The sequence below is a fragment of the Somniosus microcephalus genome, chromosome 16 (genome assembly GCF_052327205.1).
Source record: "Somniosus microcephalus isolate GS21.2 chromosome 16, FLI_Smic_1.0, whole genome shotgun sequence".
NCBI lineage: Eukaryota > Metazoa > Chordata > Chondrichthyes > Squaliformes > Somniosidae > Somniosus > Somniosus microcephalus.
Window position 1 is genome coordinate 3,418,629 of NC_141002.1, and position 18,356 is coordinate 3,436,984.

General features: G+C 48.4%; 1 protein-coding gene across 3 annotated transcripts in view; it reads left to right on the forward strand.

Annotated features, from left to right (window-relative positions):
* The window catches only part of LOC147105946 (ubl carboxyl-terminal hydrolase 18-like), an 84,110-nt gene that overhangs the window by 42,418 nt on the left and 23,336 nt on the right, over positions 1 to 18,356 (forward strand). The window contains exons 6-7 of one of the 3 annotated variants that reach the window (XM_086008554.1): positions 14,176 to 14,307; positions 16,052 to 16,135. In XM_086008554.1, the coding sequence (XP_085864680.1) occupies positions 14,176 to 14,307; positions 16,052 to 16,135 (216 nt within the window). Of the gene's footprint in view, positions 1 to 14,175; positions 14,308 to 15,815; positions 15,965 to 16,051; positions 16,136 to 18,356 lie in introns of those variants that run through there. The other 2 variants (XM_086008556.1, XM_086008555.1) reach the window with 2 other exon arrangements.

Sequence of the window (18,356 nt, forward strand, 5' to 3'; positions counted from 1 at the left end):
GCACAGTTAGTACCAGCAACCTGTCTCTGCAACACCAGGAGCACAGTTAGTACCAGCAACCTGTCTCTCCCACACCAGGAGCACAGTTAGTACCAGCAACCTGTCTCTCTCACACCAGGAGCACAGTTAGTACCAGCAACCTGTCTCTCTCACACCAGGAGCACAGTTAGTACCAGCAACCTGTCTCTGCAACACCAGGAGCACAGTTAGTACCAGCAACCTGTCTCTCTCACACCAGGAGCACAGTTAGTACCAGCAACCTGTCTCTCTCACACCAGGAGCACAGTTAGTACCAGCAACCTGTCTCTCCCACACCAGGAGCACAGTTAGTACCAGCAACCTGTCTCTCTCACACCAGGAGCACAGTTACTACCAGCAACCTGTCTCTCCCACACCAGGAGCACAGTTAGTACCAGCAACCTGTCTCTCCCACACCAGGAGCACAGTTAGTCCCAGCAACCTGTCTCTCTCACACCAGGAGCACAGTTAGTACCAGCAACCTGTCTCTCCCACACCAGGAGCACAGTTCGTACCAGCAACCTGTGTCTCCCACACCAGGAGCACAGTTAGTACCAGCAACCTGTCTCTCCCACACCAGGAGCACAGTTAGTACCAGCAACCTGTCTCTCCCACACCAGGAGCACAGTTAGTACCAGCAACCTGTCTCTCCCACACCAGGAGCACAGTTAGTACCAGCAACCTGTCTCTCCCACTCCAGGAGCACAGTTAGTACCAGCATCCTGTCTCTCCCACACCAGGACCACAGTTAGTACCAGCAACCTCTCTCTTCACACCAGGAGCACAGTTAGTACCAGCAACCTGTCTCTCTCACACCAGGAGCACAGTTAGTACCAGCAACCTGTCTCTCCCACTCCAGGAGCACAGTTAGTACCAGCAACCTGTCTCTCCAACACCAGGAGCACAGTTAGCACCAGCAAACTGTCTCTCCAACACCAGGATCACAGTTAGTACCAGCAACCTGTCTCTCCCACACCAGGAGCACAGTTAGTACCAGCAACCTGTCTCTCCTACACCAGGAGCACAGTTAGTACCAGCAACCTGTCTCTCTCACACCAGGATCACAGTTAGTACCAGCAACCTGTCTCTCCCACACCAGGAGCACAGTTAGTACCAGCAACCTGTCTCTCCTACACCAGGAGCACAGTTAGTACCAGCAACCTGTCTCTCTCACACCAGGAGCACAGTTAGTACCAGCAACCTGTCTCCAATGCAGCTGTAAGTGTTTACCTGAATCGGAGCTAATTACTGTGTGCAGGATGCCGAGTCAGCACTTGTAACTTAGCTGTGGCTCAAAGGCATATAAAAGTAAACAGAAATGGCACCGGAGTTGCTGCTTTTTGCCTCCAACACTTGTAGTAGTTTGTGTTACAAGTAAATCTTTAATTTAATCTACCTTTCACCTGAACTAGATCTCGTAATTAATTAAAAAAGAAATCTCTAACCTAAGTTAGTTAAATACATAAACTTTGTTTTTTTTTAATTAATTGATGTTATATAGCAGTGTTGGTGATGTGCCGCAACTACAGCACGTGGGAGTTTGTGGAGAGCATCATGATCCCGGGAGACCACGTCTAAGTGTCTGCATCTCGAGGAACTTCAGCTCAGTGTTGTTGAGCTGGTGGCTGAAGTGCAGACATTGTGGGGCATCAGGGAGGAGGCGAGTTACCTGGACACTTTGATCCAGGAGGCAGTCTCTTCCCTTAGGTTAGGTAATGGTACAGGTCTGGTTAGTGGTCAGGGACAGGAGGGTGTGACTGCAACTCAGGCATGTAAGGGGACTCCAGGAGCAGTGCTGGAGGAACCCCGACCTTTGCCCTTGTCCAACAGGTATGCTGCCTGTGTGGATGAAGGCAAAGTCTGCAGGGTGGATGAGAAAACTGACCACAGCACCATGGTAGATGAATTAATAGCACAGATAGAATAAATGGGTTTGATCTAATAGCCGTTACGGAGACATGGTTACAATGTGACCGAGGCTGGGAACTAAATATTCCAGGATACTTGACTTTTAGAAGGGATAGGCAGAATGGAAAAGGAGGAGGGGTAGTCCTGAGAATAAAGGATGGGATAAAGACAGGAGAGAGAAAGGATCTTAGTTCCGAAAAATCAAGATGTAGAAGCACTTTGGGTGGAGCTAAGAAATAACAAGGGCAGAAAACACTGGTGGGAGTTGTTTGAGGCCCCCAAAGAGTAGTTGTAGTGATAAATCACAGTATAAATCAGGAAATTAGAGGGGCATGTAAGAAGGGTAATACAGTAATCATGGGCGACTTTAATTTTCATGTAGACTGGGCAAACCAGATTTGCAGTAACAATGCAGCAGACGAGTTCATGGAATGCATTGAAGATAGTTTTCTAGATCAGAATGTTGAGGAATCAACTCGGGAATAGGGTATTTTATATCTAATCTCATTATATTATGCAATGAGACAGGGTTAATTAATAACCTTGTAGTAAAGGAGCCTATGGGGAGCAGTGATTATAATATAGAATTTTATGTTGAGTTCAAGAGTGATTTAGTTAAGCTGAAACTAGGGTCTTAAATCTGAATGAAGCAAATTACTAGATATGAGAAGCGAGTTGGCTAAGGTAGGTTGGGAAACTAGATTAAAAGATATGATGGTAGATAAGCAATGGCACACAATTAAAGAAATAATTCATAATTCAAAGTGAATATACATTCCTTTAAGGAATAAAAACCTTCGGGAAAAATGGTTCAACCGTGGATAACAAGAGAAGTTAAATATAGTATTAGATTAAAGGAAGAGACTTATAGGGCCAGAAATTAGGATCGGGGGCTTGCCGCGCGTGCAAGCCCCCGATCTGCACTCACCCTGCGCGCCAACATCTGAAGCCCGGGCCTGCTTGTATTTCCTGTCACAGGCCCGGTTCAGATGTCGGCGCGATGTGCTTACCTGATCCAGCGGCGTAGTTAGTTCGATGTGCCGGCTGGGATCAGGTGAGCACTGTGCAGCCAATCAGGGGAGGGGAAACTCATTCATGAGTTTGATAGTAAAGACTGTCAAACTCATGAAAAGTACGGGCGCCCAAAAGACTAGTTTAACTTTAATTAAAATTTTTAAAAACATCCCAATAATTAAATAAACTATAAATAACTTTTAAAAACTATTTAAAACAATTAATAAAATTTTTGAAAAAAATAATTTTTTACAAAATCGGGTCTAAAAATAAACTTACCTTACTGTAAAGTCCTTAAAAACAATGAAGCTGTGGAAAAAATGTAATAATTTTAAATAATAGACCACTTACCTGCAAGAATCCACTCCTTACGCCTCCTTTTTTCATTTCTAAAAAGTTCAGTCCCTTGCACACGGGCAAACCTGTCAAAAAGAAGGAAGTTCAACGCGTGCGCGGAGAGTCTTGCGTGCACGCATTGGACCTCTTAACCCCTTGGTTCAATGGAGAGGAAATGCCGGTTTCCCGCGCATGCGCTGTGCGTGCTGAAATCCGGCACTTCCAACGGGCCCACGCGTGAGTACACCGTCCGTGCTCACCCGTTGGGACCGGAATTACTGGCCCGTAATGTTGCAAAAAAGAGTAGCAAGCCTGAGGATTGGGAGTATTTTAGAATTCAGCAAAGAAGGACCAAGAAATTGATAGAGAGAAAATAGAATGAGAGTATACTAGCAAGTGACATCAAAACAGATTGTAAAAGCTTCTATAGATAGGTAAAAAGGAAGAGATTAGTGCGTGGGTCCCTTACAGGCAGAGACAGGAGAAATTATCCTGGGAATAAGGAAATGGCAGAGACATTAAACAAATACTTTGTATCTGTCTTCACAAAAAACATTCAGGAACTAGTGGGGGAACCAAGAGTGATAGGGGGAGAAATTCGGTTGGCAGCGCCTAAAGAGGCCGAGAAGTGGGGCGGTAGCCAATTTTCGGTCGGGCACAGTGAACCCAACGCCTCCTCCCATATTGAGTGGGCATTTTGCGCCGGCGCTAAACCTTAGCACCCGCTCGCGGGCACAGGCAGATCATGACGTCATTTCAGTGTGCAACGCCTTTTGGGCGCCCCAGACTGGAAATTCAGTGTTGCGCCCCTCCGTTCCACCTGGCGCTAATAAGGACTGCTTACCTGGAACGTTCCCCAGTCGCTCTCGGGCTAGGGGGGCGCTCTTTAAAGGGGACTGCACTGGTATAAAAGCGGCAGCCATTTTGGGAGCACCACTTCCTTGAGACTTTCACAGAGTTGCTGAGCTGCACTCTGAGAGCCATTGCACCAGTGAGCCAGCGCTGGCCAGAGGAACTTCAGCCTTCTGACCATCACCTTGCTGCTGGTGAGCATTTACAACGTTTACAATTTCTTGTGCGCTATTATTATGGGGGCTGCATTGGAGGGGAACGTCCTGCTGCTGAACCATCTGGAAAGGGCACAGAGATGCAGGGAGAGAGGGGCAGGAATGGCCAGATGGAAGAGGGCCAACAGACGTCGCCACACCAGACCTTACGCTGCCAGGGTTTTCCGACAGCAGTTCTCTTACTTGAACATGTCAGAGGAGCAGTGTCTCAGAAGGCTGCGCTTCAGAAAGGAGGTGGTGACTGAGCTGTGCCACCTACTTCAGCCAGATCTGCAGCCTCAGATAAGGTGCAGGACCTCTCTGTCGGTGGCTGTCAAGATGATTGTTGCCCTGAACTTCTACGCGAGCGGCTCCTTCCAGGCCGCAACTGGGGACATCGCTAACATATCGCAGTTTGCGGTGCATTGCTGCATCCGTCAAGTAACAGATGCCCTATTTAAAAGGAGGCGGCAGTACATCTCCTTCCCTGTGACACTGGAGAAGCAGCGGGAGCGCGCAGAGCACTTCGCAGCAATAGCGGACTTCCCCATGGTGCAGGGCACCATTGACTGCATGCACGTGGTTTTGCGGGCGCCTGTTTTGAATCCGGAGGAGTTCCGCAACCGCAAGGGGTTCCATTCCTTGAATGTTCAGCTGGTCTGTGACCACCGACAGCTGATCCTCACAGTCAATGCGCAGTTCCCTGGCAGCAGCCACGATGCCTTCATCCTGCGCCAGACTTCAGTTGCAGACCTATTCGAGACCCCGACTCACCCAGGAGGCTGGCTTCTCGGTGACAAGGGCTATCCTCTGTGTCCATGGCTGATGACGCCGCTCCGTTCGCCCAGCACTCCTGCTGAAGAGCGCTTCAATGCGAGCCATCAGGCGACGAGGAACATTGTGGAGCACACAATCGGTGTGCTGAAGCAGCGGTTCCGCTGTCTGGACCATTCCGGAGGCGCCTTGCAGTACTCACCAGAGCGAGTCTCCCACTTCGTCATAGTCTGTTGCATGCTGCATAACCTCGACATCCTACGCACCCAGCCAATGCCACCAGCCATTGAAGCACCAGCGGAGGAGGAGGAGGAGGACCAAGACGGGAGGGAGGTACAAACTGGAAGGGCCGTCCGTCAGAGGCTGATAACAAGCCGCTTCTAGGCCCCTCTGACGGAATGCTTGGTGCCATTCGATGAGGAGGAATGGAACCGTCCGGATAACCCAAAGCCTATGAAGGGCAGTGAATGTAAATATCAGAAATGGCCAATGTAAATTAAAAAAGTTGTTTATTTTGCTAAATGTGCTTCCAACATGACAAAGCAATGGCAACAGAAAGCAAAACTAACACACTAACACATAAGTGACTCACACACCCGGGAGACGATCCAAAACATTACTAACATTCAGACCAGCATCCACGGCCTTGATTTCTACAAATAAGACGTCTCAGCTGCAGCTTCTACTCTTTCCCCCTTAATTAAGGAGTCAGTTACTGCTGTAAGGAGGGATGGTATATTAGCGGGTTCCTCTAATGAGGCCTTATGGGTAGAACTTAAAAACAAAAAGGGGGCAAGCACTTTGCTGGGAGTGTACTATAGGCCCCCAAACAGTCAGGGGGAGATAGAGGAACAGATATGTAGGCAAATCTCAGAGAAGTGCGAAAATAATAGGGTAATAATAGTGGGGGATTTCAACTTCCCCAATATAAATTGGGATAGTCAGAGTGTGAAAGGCTTAGAGGGTGCAGAATTCTTAAAGTGCATCCAGGAGAGCTTTTTGAGCCAACATGTAGAAAGTCCTACAAGAGAGGGGGCGATACTGGACCTAATTCTGGGGAATGTAGCCGGGCAAGTGGTGGAAGTGTCAGTAGGAGAGCATTTTGGCGATAGTGACCATAATTCGGTGAGATTTAAGGTGGTCATGGAAAAAGACAAAGACGGCCCGGAAATAAGGGTTCTAAATTGGGGGAAGGCCGATTTTAATATGATAAGGCAGGATCTGGCCAAAGTGGACTGGGAGCAGCTACTTATAGGAAAATCCACATCAAGACAGTGGGAGACTTTCAGAAGGGAAATAGAGAGAGTACAACGCCAACATGTTCCTGTAAAGGTCAAGGGTGGGACCAACAAGCAAAGGGAACCTTGGATGACAAGGGATATACAAAAATGCATTAGAAATAAAAGTGGGGCTTTTGGCAGTTACAAAAGACTAAAGACGGAAGAAGCCCTAGAGGAGTATAAAAAGTGCAGGGGCATACTTAAAAAAGAAATTAGGAGGGCGAGGAGGGGCCATGAAATAACACTGGCGAGCAAAATAAAGGAAAATCCTAAGATGTTTTATAAGTATATTAAGGGCAAGAGGATAACCAGGGAAAGGGTAGGGACCATTAGGGACCAAAGTGGCAATCTGTGTGTAGAGCCAGATGATGTAGGCGGGGCTTTAAATGAATTTTTTGCATCTGTGTTCACTATGGAGAAAGACGATGCGGACATAGAAATCGGGCAAGAGGACTGTGACATACTTGAACATATTAGCATCGAGAGGGAGGAGGTGCTAGCGGTTTTAGCAGGCCAAAAAGTGGATAAATCCCCAGGCCCGGACGAGATGTATCCCAGGCTGCTGTGTGAGGCAAAGGAGGAGATTGCAGGGGCTCTGACACAAATTTTCAGAACCTCTCTGGCCACAGGGGATGTACCAGAGGACTGGAGAACAGCTAATGTAGTACCATTATACAAGAAGGGTAGCAGGGATAAACCAGGGAATTACAGGCCAGTGAGCCTAACATCTGTGGTAGGGAAATTATTGGAAAAAATTCTGAGGGACAAAATTAGTCTCCACTTGGAGAGGCAAGGATTAATCGGGGATAGTCAGCATGGCTTTGTCAAGGGTAAATCATGTCTGACAAATCTGATTGAATTTTTCGAGGGGGTGACTAGGGGGGTGGATGAGGGAAATGCTGTGGATGTGGTTTACATGGACTTCAGTAAAGCTTTTGACAAAGTCCCGCATAGGAGACTGGTCAAGAAGGTAAGAGCCCATGGGATCCAGGGTGCCTTGGCGCGTTGGATCCTAAACTGGCTGAGTGGCAGGAGGCAGAGGGTGATGGTCGAAGGTTGCTTTTGTGACTGGAAGCCTGTGTCCAGTGGGGTACCTCAGGGATCGGTGCTGGGTCCCTTGTTGTTTGTGATCTACATAAATGATTTGGATGAGAATGTAAAAGGTATGATCAGTAAGTTCGCAGATGACACGAAAATTGGTGGGGTGGTAAATTGCGAGGAGGAAAGCCTCAGGCTACAGGATGATATAAACGGGTTGGTCAGATGGGCGGAAAAGTGGCAAATGGAATTTAACCCTGAAAAGTGCGAGGTGATGCATTTTGGACGGACAAATAAGGCAAGGGAATACACAATGAGTGGTAGGACCCTAGGAAGTACAGAGGGTCAGAGGGACCTTGGTGTACATGTACATAGATCCCTGAAGGCAGCGGAACAGGTAGATAAGGTGGTTAAAAAGGCATATGGGATACTTGCCTTCATTAGCCGAGGCATAGAATATAAGAGCAGGGAGGTTATGATGGAGCTGTACAAAACGCTGGTGAGGCCACAGCTGGAGTACTGTGTGCAGTTCTGGTCGCCTCACTATAGGAAGGATGTGATTGCTTTGGAGAGGGTGCAGAGAAGATTCACCAGGATGTTACCTGGGATGGAGCGCCTCAGCTATGAAGAAAGACTAACCAGGCTGGGGTTGTTTTCCTTGGAGCAAAGAAGGCTGAGGGGGGACCTGATTGAGGTGTACAAAATGATGAGGGGCATAGATAGGGTAGACAAAGAGGAACTTTTCCCCTTAGTAGGGGGGTCAATAACAAGGGGGCATAGATTCAGGGTAAGGGGCAGGAGATTTAGAGGGGATTTGAGGAGGAACTTTTTCACCCAGAGGGTGGTTGGAATGTGGAACTCAATGCCTGAAAGGGTGGTAGAGGCAGGAACCCTCACAACATTCAAGAAGCATTTGGGTGAGCACTTGAAATGCCATTGCATACAAGGCTATGGACTAAATGCTGGAAAATGGGATTAGACTGGACAGGGATGGATGGGCGGCGCAGACACGATGGGCCGATGGGCCTCTTTCTGTGCTGTAAAACTCTATGACTATGACTCTATGACTATGGTGATCTACTTCTCTTGCGAGATCGGCCCCTTCCCTCCCTGCAGCTCCTCCGTAATGGGACCCCAGTGGCTGCATCAAGGCTGGGGGAGGCCTGCTGGCTGTCCGAAAGCACAGATGCCCCTGAGGGACGTCCTGGACGACCTCTGGCCTTGGAGGGCCCGGATGCTGACTGCTCCAACTGTGCATGGGTGGAAGCAGTCTGTCCTGCAGGTGGTGGCAGCTGCAGTGGAGACGTGCCAGCGGTGGCATCAGGAATGCTGACATCCTGAGAGCGGACAGCAGCTCCCTGGTCGACCGACACACTGGCACTCTGACGGGGCAGCACCGCATCATGCGCACCAATCGGCTGATCCACAGATTGATGCCCTGCTGTGGTGCTGCAAGGGCCCTGGGTAATCCCACCTGATCCAGCGAGGGTGGCAGCAGTCATTGGTCGCGTGGCCTCAATATGCGTCTGCATGAGACCAGCGAGTGACTGTGTGGCAGCACTCAGCACTTGTGTGGCAGGTGCCAGTGCTTCGGTCAAGCCCTGGACAGTCCTTTCCAGTGCTTCGCTGAAGGCCGGGACAGTCCTTTCCACTGCTTCGGTCAAGCCCTGGACAGTCCTTTCTAGTGCTGCCCCGAAGCCGTGGACAGTCCTTTCCAGTGATGCCCCGAAGTCCTGGACAGTCCTTTCCAGTGCTGCCCCAAAGTCCTGCGCACTCCTTGCCTGTGCTGCCCCGAAGTCCTGCGCACTCCTTGCCTGTGCTGCCCTGAAGTCCTGCGCACTCCTTGCCTGTGCTACCCCAAAGTCTTGGACACTCCTTGCCAGTGTCTTGATGGATTCAGTCATCCTTGCCACTGCAGCCATGAGCTCAGTGTGCCTGAGCGCTCATTTCTGCGAGGGAACGCACCTCTTCTGCGCTCTGTGCAGCAGTACTTGCGGCCTGACTCGTCCTCCGGGGAGACGGCCCCCGAGCTTCCCTACCCCCTTGCGTTGCTGCAGCCCGCTGGTTCCTGGAACTGCTTCCTCCTCAGAGCATTCCCCCCTGCTCCCCTCCAGGGAAGTAGTCTCCCCAGTCTGCAGAGGGGCTGGCTCGCCTGAGGGTGGCAGGGATGGTCCAGCTTCCTCCTGCTCGTCGCCTCCGGAGTCAGTGTCCCTGGCAGCTTGAGGGCCCGGCTCCCGAGCTGGTGATGCAGCATCTGAAAGCAGGGAGGTTGAAGAGTGGCTTTAGCGAAAGGACAGGGTGGCAGCAAGGGATGCAAGAGTGCTGCAATGCTCTGACATGGGTCCAGAGTGAAAAAGCATGCTGGTGGGGGGAACAAGTGGAAGGAGAGAGTTCAAAAAGGTGATGACCTTACTATCGCTGTGCACAATGGGGTCGGCAGCTCCAGTGGTGACAGGACCAGTCATCCGGCCTCCAACAATCTGGTGGACTCGTTCCTCCAGGTCCGTCAGTGTTTGCAGCTGAGGAGGGCCTCCTCCGGTGCGAAGCTGCTCCCTCCGGTTCCTGGCCAGCTTGGCCTGCAGGAGAAAGGACGGGAAGTGATGAAACATGATGCCCTGAGCTGACATCACATGCCCCCATGGTAGAATAGCCCTTCCATTATGCATTGAGCTGAATGTGCGTGTGTGTTTCCAGAAAGGGCCATGGGTGCTGGCTGACAGATGGCCATTGGGGCTTCGCGCACCCTCTGGACATAATGTCAGGTGCAGATGGAGGGATGAAGAAGATGGCGAAAAAGGCACTCACCCTAATGACCCGAGTGAGGTTGTTGAACTTCTTCCTGCATTGCACAGGAGTCCTGGCCACCACGCTGCTTGAGGTGACTCTTTGACAAACTTCCCTCCAAGCCTTGCGGTACTCGCTCTGATGAGGCCTCCTGCCTTTGTCGGGGTACAGCACAGCTCGCCGGCGCTCCACTTCGCCAACCAAAGTATCCAATGCCCCATCGGTAAAGCGCTCCGCTCTCCGCCTCACCCTCTCCATATGTTCAAAGTTTGGAACGCCACAGAATGCCCAGTGCTGATTTTGAGGCCTACAAGGCGCAGAGTGTGGCTGCTGCTCCTAATTGACCCGCCCCTTTAAGAGCTGGCCGGCGCCAGCATGTCTCGGGGTAATCGATTATTGACAGCACCTGCGCTGTGCCCGGACACCGCCATATTGAGTAGCGCTGCCGGGTTAGTGCCTTAAGACTCCCGTGCAGCGCCTGAATCAACGCTGCAATCACCTTTAGGGGTGCAGCAACCCAATATCGCTCGAGGTGGCGATAAGTTGTGCCTGGCGATAAAATTTGCGCAGCGCCAATTCTAACGCCCCAAACGGGGCTATACCCAATTTCTCCCCCATAGAATCATAACAGCACAGAAGGAGGCCATTTGGCCCATCGAGTCCGTGCCGGCTCTCTACAGAGCAATCGAGTCAGTCCCATTCCCCCGCTCTATTCCCATAGCCCTGCAAGTTTATTTCCCTCAAGTGCCTATTCAGTCTCCCCTTGAAAACATTGAGTGTGTCTGCACCACTTCCGTCGGCAGCGAGTTCCAGGTCCTCACCACTCGCTGCGTAAAAAAGTTTTTCCTCACATCCCCCCCTGTATCTCTTGAGTCTAGAGAGAATGAGGAACTAAAAGAAATTAGTATTAGTAAAGAAATAGTACTGGAGAAATTAATGGGACTAAAAGCCAACAAATCCCCTGGACCTGATGGCCCACATCCTAGGGTTTTAAAAGAGGTGGCTGCAGAGATAGTGGATGCACTGGTTGTCACCTTCCAGAATTCTCTAGATACTAGAACGATCCCTGCGGATTGGAAGCTTGCAAATGTAACCCTGCTATTCAAGGAAGGACGGAGAGAGAAAACAGGCAACTACAGGCCAGTTAGCCTGACATCAGAAGTAGGGAAAATGCTAGAATCCATTATTAGGGACGTGGTAACAGGGCACTTAGAGAATCATAATATGATTGGGCAGAGTCAGCACATATTTATGAAAGGGAAATTGTGTTTGACAAATCTAATAGTTTTTTGAGGTTGTAACTAGCAGGGTAGATAGGGGAGAATCAGTTGCGTCGTTTATTTGGCTTTTCAGAAAGCATTCGATAAGGTGCCACATAAGAGGTTGGGGTTAATATACTAGCATGGACTGAGGATTGGTTAACGGACACAAAACAGAGAGTAGGAATAAACGGGTCATTTTTGGGATGGCAGGGTATCACTAGTGGGGTGCCGCAAGGATCCGTGCTGGGGCCTCAGCTATTTACAATCTGTAACAATGACTTAAATGAGGGGACCGAGTGTAATATAGCCAAGTTTGCTGATGATACAAAGCTAGGAGGGATAGTAAGCTGTGAGGAGGATGCAAAGAGACTGAAAAGGGATATAGACAGGTTAAATGATTGGGCAAGAAGGTGGCAGATGGAGTATAATGTGGGGAAGTGCGAAATTATCCACTTTGGTAGGTAGAATGGAAAAACAGTATATTTTTTAACAGGTGATCCTGGATTCTGGAGAGGTCCCAGCGGACTGGAAAACTGCAAATGTAACGCCCCTGTTTAAGAAAGGAGGGAGACAGAAAGCAGGCAACTATCGACCAGTTAGCCTAACATCTGTCATTGGGAAAATGCTGGAGTCCATCATTAAGGAAGTGGTAGCAGGACATTTAGAAAATCATAATATAGTCAAGCAGAGGCAGCATGGTTTTATGAAAGAGAAATCATGTTTGACAAATTTGCTGGAATTCTTTGAGGATGTAACGAGCAGGGTGGATAAAGGGGAACCAGTAGATGCAGTGTATTTGGATTTCCAGAAGGCATTCGATAAGGTGCCACATAAAAGGTTCCTACACAAGATAAGAGCTCACGGGGTTGGGGGTAATATATTAGCATGGATAGAGGATTGGCTAACTAACAGAAAGCAGAGAGTCGGGATAAATGGGTCATTTTCTGGTTGGCAAACTGTAACTAGTGGGGTGCCACAGGGATCGGTGCTGGGGCCTCAACTATTTACAATCTATATTAATGACATGGATGAAGGGACCGAGTGTACTGTAGCCAAATTTGCTGACGATACAAAGATAGGTGGGAAAGCAAATTGTGTGGAGGACACAAAGAATCTCCAAAGGGATATCGACAGGCTAAGTGAGTGGGCAAAAATCAGCTTAATGTGGGAAAATGTGAGGTTATCCACTTTGGTAGGAAAAATAAAAAAGCAAATTATTATTTAAAAATGGGGAGAGATTACAAAATGCTGAGGTACAGAGGGATCTGGGGGTCCTTGTACATGAATCACAAAAGGTTAACATGTAGGTACAGCAAGTAATTAGGAAGGCAAATGGAATGTTGGCCTTTATTTCAAGGGGGCTGGAGTATAAAAGCAGGGAAGTCTTGCTACAACTGTACAGGGTGTTGGTGAGACCACACCTGGAGTACTGCGTACAGTTTTGGTCTCCTTATTTAAGGAGGGATATACTTGCATTGGAGGCAGTTCAGAGAAGGTTCACGAGGTTAATTCCTGAGATGAAGGGGTTGTCTTATGAAGAAAGGTTGAGCAGGTTGGGCCTATACTCATTGGAGTTTAGAAGAATGAGAGGGGATCTTATTGAAACATATAAGATACTGAAGGGGTTTGACAGGGTAGATGCAGAGAGGATGTTTCCCCTCGTGGGGGAATCTGGAACTAGGGGGCATAATTTCAGAATAAGGGGGCACCCTTTTAAAACTGAGATGAGGAATTTCTTCTCTCAGAGGGTCGTGAATCTTTGGAATTCTCTTCCCCAGAGAGCTGTGGAGGCAGAGTCATTGAATATATTCAAGGTGGAGATAGACAGATTTTTGAATGATAAGGGAGTGAAGGGCTATGGGGAGCGGGCAGGGAAGTGGGGTTGAGGCCAAGATCAGATCAGCCATGATCTTATTGAATGGTGGAGCAGGCTCGAGGGGCCAGATGACCTAATCCTGCTCCTACATCTTATGTTCTTATGTGAGAGACTAGTAAATGTTGGTATGCAGAGCGATTTGGAGGTCCTTGTACACGAATCACAGAAAGTTAACATGCAGGTACAGCAAGCAATTAGGAAAGCAAATTGTATGCTAGCCTTTGTTGCAAGGGGGTTGGAATATAAGAGTAAGTCTAGTTGCAATTATACAGGGCTTTGGTGAAACCACACCTGGAGTACTGTGCACAGTTTTGGTCTCCTTAATAGGAAGGATATTGGAGGGGGTGCAACGAAAGTTCACTAGATTGATTCCTGGGATGAGGGGTTGTCCTATGAGGCGGAATTGAGTAGAATGGGCCGATACTCTCTGGAGTTTAGAAGAATGAGAGGTGATCTCATTGAAACATATACAATTCTTAAAGGGCTTGACAGGGTAGATGCTGAGAGACTGTTTCCCCTGGCTGGAGAGTCTAGAACCAGGGGTCACAGTCTCAGAATAAGGGGTCGGCAATTTAGGACCGAGATGAGGAGAAATCTCTTCACTCAGAGGGTTGTGAACCTTTGGAATTCTCTACCCCAGAAGGACAATGAGTATATTCAAGGCTGAGATTGAGAGGTTTTTGGGCACGAAGGTAATCAAGGGATATGGGCATAGGGCGGGAAAGTGGAGTTGAGATAGAAGTTCAGCCATGATCTTACTGAATGGCGCAACAAGCTCAAGGAGCCGTATGGCCTACTCCGGCTCCTGTTTCTTATGTTCTTATGCCTTGTTATCACAGGACTGCTGGCTCTATCAGCTTTACGCAGTGCTGGTCCATGCCGGGAGCTCAGTCTTTGGGCACTACAGCGTGTATGTGAAGTCTTTCAAAGATTCCACGTGGTACTACCTGAACGATTCCTACGTGTCACAGGTAAGAGTCACTCTGAGCCAGGTCTTGGGCACGTTCGGGGGGCGGGACCCACTCTGTGACCTTTCATCTTTAGTAAGGAACCACGTTATTAATCAGTTCTTAATACTTTCTTAAAAGATGTGTATGTGCGTTCTGGATTATTAGCTGTTTAATTGAATGAAAATTAGTGCAGGGAATGTGTTTTATTCACACTGCTCAAGGGGTTTCCTCATTCCCATCAGATAGAACTCAAGCTGAATGGTGACATTAACCTTTGTGGAGAGGCGAAGGGTTTTACCCATGGCCGAGGATCCTGGCTGTGGGCTGAGTCTACTCCCTCTGAACGAAGGCACTCCTGGTCCCAGCCAGAGTCACTGTGTCTGCTCAGGGCAGATGTGAATGGAGCAAAACCACCCGCCACAGCCGATGGAATCAAACAACAAGGGCTCGGGGACCTGGGACTGTGTCCGGGGGGGTGGGGGGTGGGGGAGGGCAGAGATTGTGAAAACTCTCTCTCTGTTGGCTGTGAAAGATGACTGGCAGTGTCAACCCATTGCCAGAGGGACATCAACCCCACCACTACAACATTGGGGCTGGTAGCATGGAACACACTGGTACTCTGTATCTAACCCGTGCTGTACCTGCCCTGGGAGTGTTTCATGGGACAGTGTAGAGGGAGCTTTACTCTGTATCTAACCCGTGCTGTACCTGCCCTGGGAGTGTTTGATGGGACAGTGTAGAGGGAGCTTTACTCTGTATCTAACCCGTGCTGTACCTGCCCTGGGAGTGTTTGATGGGAAAGTGTAGAGGGAGTTTTACTCTGTATCTAACCCGTGCTGTACCTGCCCTGGGAGTGTTTGATGGGACAGTGTAGAGGGAGCTTTACTCTGTATCTAACCCGTGCTGTACCTGCCCTGGGAGTGTTTGATGGGACAGTGTAGAGGGAGCTTTACTCTGTATCTAACCCATGCTGTACCTGCCCTGGGAGTGTTTGATGGGACAGTGTAGAGGGAGCTTTACTCTGTATCTAACCTGTGCTGTTCCTGCCCTGGGAGTGTTTGATGGGACAGTGTAGAGGGAGCTTTACTCTGTATCTAACCCGTGCTGTACCTGCCCTGGGAGCGTTTGATGAGACAGTGTAGAGGGAGGTTTACTCTGTATCTAACCCGTGCTGTACCTGCACTGGGAGTATTTGATGGGACAGTGTAGAGGGAGCTTTACTCTGTATCTAACCCGTGCTGTACTTGCTTTGGGAGTGTTTGATGGGAGAGTGTAGAGGGAGCTTTACACTGTATCTAACCCGTGTTGTACCTGCCCTGGGAGTGTTTGATGGGACAGTGTAGAGGGAGCTTTACTCTGTATATTTACACTATTCTCTCAGATTCAGTGTCACTGTAAGCGGTCTCTGTGTCCTCTATCATCCAGAGTGTATAGTTTTCTGCCTGATATTTGGGGAAATAATCTCATGATGCAGGGATTTTAACAGTTCTTGCTCACCCTGTACATCTGCTCTTGTACAACACATGCAGCTCTGGTATTCTCTGCTTACAGAAGAGGGACTGAGTAAGTGATGTACCAAATCAGGTAGCAGATTTTGAACCAATTAGCTCATTTATATAGAATGCATGAATGAACTCTGTACAGTTCCCACAATGAGAACATGTATTCCACTCCACTCCTTGGAACTATAATCTTCCAAAGTTTTCTCGATTCAAGAACCGTTCCTTTAGATTTGAAAATTGCGTATGTCACTCCACTTTTTAAGGAAGGCGAGAGAGGGAAACCAGGGAATTATAGACCAGTTAGCCTAACATCTGTTGACTGGAAATTTCTAGAGTCCATAATTAAGGTTAGTGCGACTGAACACCTTGAAAATTTTCAGTTGACCAGAGAGAGCCAGCATGGATTTGTGAAAGGTCGGCCATGCCTGACGACCCTGATTGAACTTTTTGAGGAGGTGACTAAAGTAGTGGATAGGGGAATGTCTATTGATGTTATTTATATGGACTTCCAGAAGGCATTTGATAAAGTCTGTCATAAGAGACTGTTAACTAAAGTTGAAGCCCATGGAATTGAGGTCAAATTATTGACCTGGTTAGGAAATTGGCTGAGCGGCAGGAGACAGGCAGTGGGGATAATGGGCAGGTACAGTAATTGGCAGGATGTGACTAGTGGTGTCCCGCAGGGATCTGTGCTGGGGCCTCAACTATGCACTGTATTTATTAACGACTTAGATGATGGGATAGAAAATCATATATCCAAATTTGCCGATGACACAAAGATAGGCAGTATTGTAGGCAGTGTAGATGGAGCATAAAATTACAAAGAGATATTAGTAGATTAAGTGAATGGGCAAAACTGTGGCAAATGTGAGGTCATCCACTTTGGACCTAAACAGGATACAACAGGGTACTTTCTAAATGGTGAAAATCTAGAAACAGTGGAAGTCCAAAGAGATTTAGGGGTCCAGGTACATAGATCATTAAAATGTCATGGACAGGTAAAGAAAATAATCAAAAAGGCTAATGGAACGCTGGTTTTTATATCCAGAGGACGAGAATACAAGGGGGTAGAAGTTATGTTACAGTTGTACAAAGCCCTGGTTAGACCACACCTGGAGCACTGGGAGCAGTTCTGGGCACCACACCTGAGGAAGGATATATTGGCCTTGGAGGGAGTGCTGCGTAGATTTACCAGAATGATACCTGGACTCCAAGGGTTAAGTTACGAGGAGAGATTGCACAAACCTAGGGTTGTATTCCCTGGAATTTAGAAGGTTAAGGGGTGATTTGATCGAAGGTTTCAAGATATTAAGGGGATTTAATAGAGCTAAATTATTTCTGCTGGTTGGGGATTCTAGGACTAGGGGACACAGTCTAAAAATTAGAGCCAGACCTTTCAGGACTGAAGTTAGGAAACACTTCTACACACAAAGGGTGGTAGAAGTTTGAAACTCTCTTCCGCAAACAGCAATTGACGCTGGGTCAACTGTTAATTTTAAATCTGAGATTGATAGCTTTTTGTTAACCAAAGCTATTAAGGGATATGGACCAAAGGCGGGTGTATGGAGTTAGGTCACAGATCAGGCATGGTCTCATTGAATGGCGGAACAGACTCGAGGGGCTCAATGGCCTCCTGTTCCTATGTTCCTAGACTATGAAAACAGTAAAGTTGCAACTTGGTATCCATGGTGACACGGGCTCTGGGACAGAGATTCACCTCGTCTCCCATAACCTTTCAATGCTATGCTGGGTCAGCCTGTAAAATACAGACAGCCTTATTCTATAGACTGCAAACCCCGAGATGAGAGCCTCCCATTTGCTGGGGTTCCCGATGCTTCCCCCATCCCCGTGCTGTGCGACTGCAGTCCAGCGATATCCTTGACCATCAGCTATTGGGAAGGACCATGACATTGGCTTGAGGTGTTTGAGATTGAAAAACCTGATAACGAATTGCCTCTTCAAGTCACTAAAGTCTGAGCCTTGAGGATAATCGAGTGGAAAGAGTGTCTGATTTCAGGCTGTCAGTGTACAGTTAACAAGGACACCGTGTGGTATAAACCCCTTACACACTGAATCCAGCAATACAGAAATACTGTAAGTTTAAAAGATCCAACACAGGTAAAGTGTCGTAGCTGGCAGGCCACAGTGGAGAAGTGTTGATAGTCTGGTATAGACATCGCTAACCACCTCCACAAACACACTGCCAGTTGACTCCATTTTGATTCTCTGACCAGTAAGACCAGAAAGACTGTCCCTTTAGGTCAAATGATAATACGGATAAAATGGCAGCCAGAGCCTCTCGCTTTAATTACCAGTCATGGGCAGTACCAGGCCGTCAGTGAAGTCATGTTACCTCCTCAGAGTTGGGGTACTTGTTGCTTGCCAGCTAACCCCACCCTAGATAGGAGCATGGCCTGTGATATATGTCCCACCCTAGACAGGAGCATGGCATGTGATATACGTCCCACCCTAGACAGGAGCATGGCCTGTGATATATGTCCCACCCTAGACAGGAGCATGGCATGTGATATACGTCCCACCCTAGACAGGAGCATGGCCTGAGATATA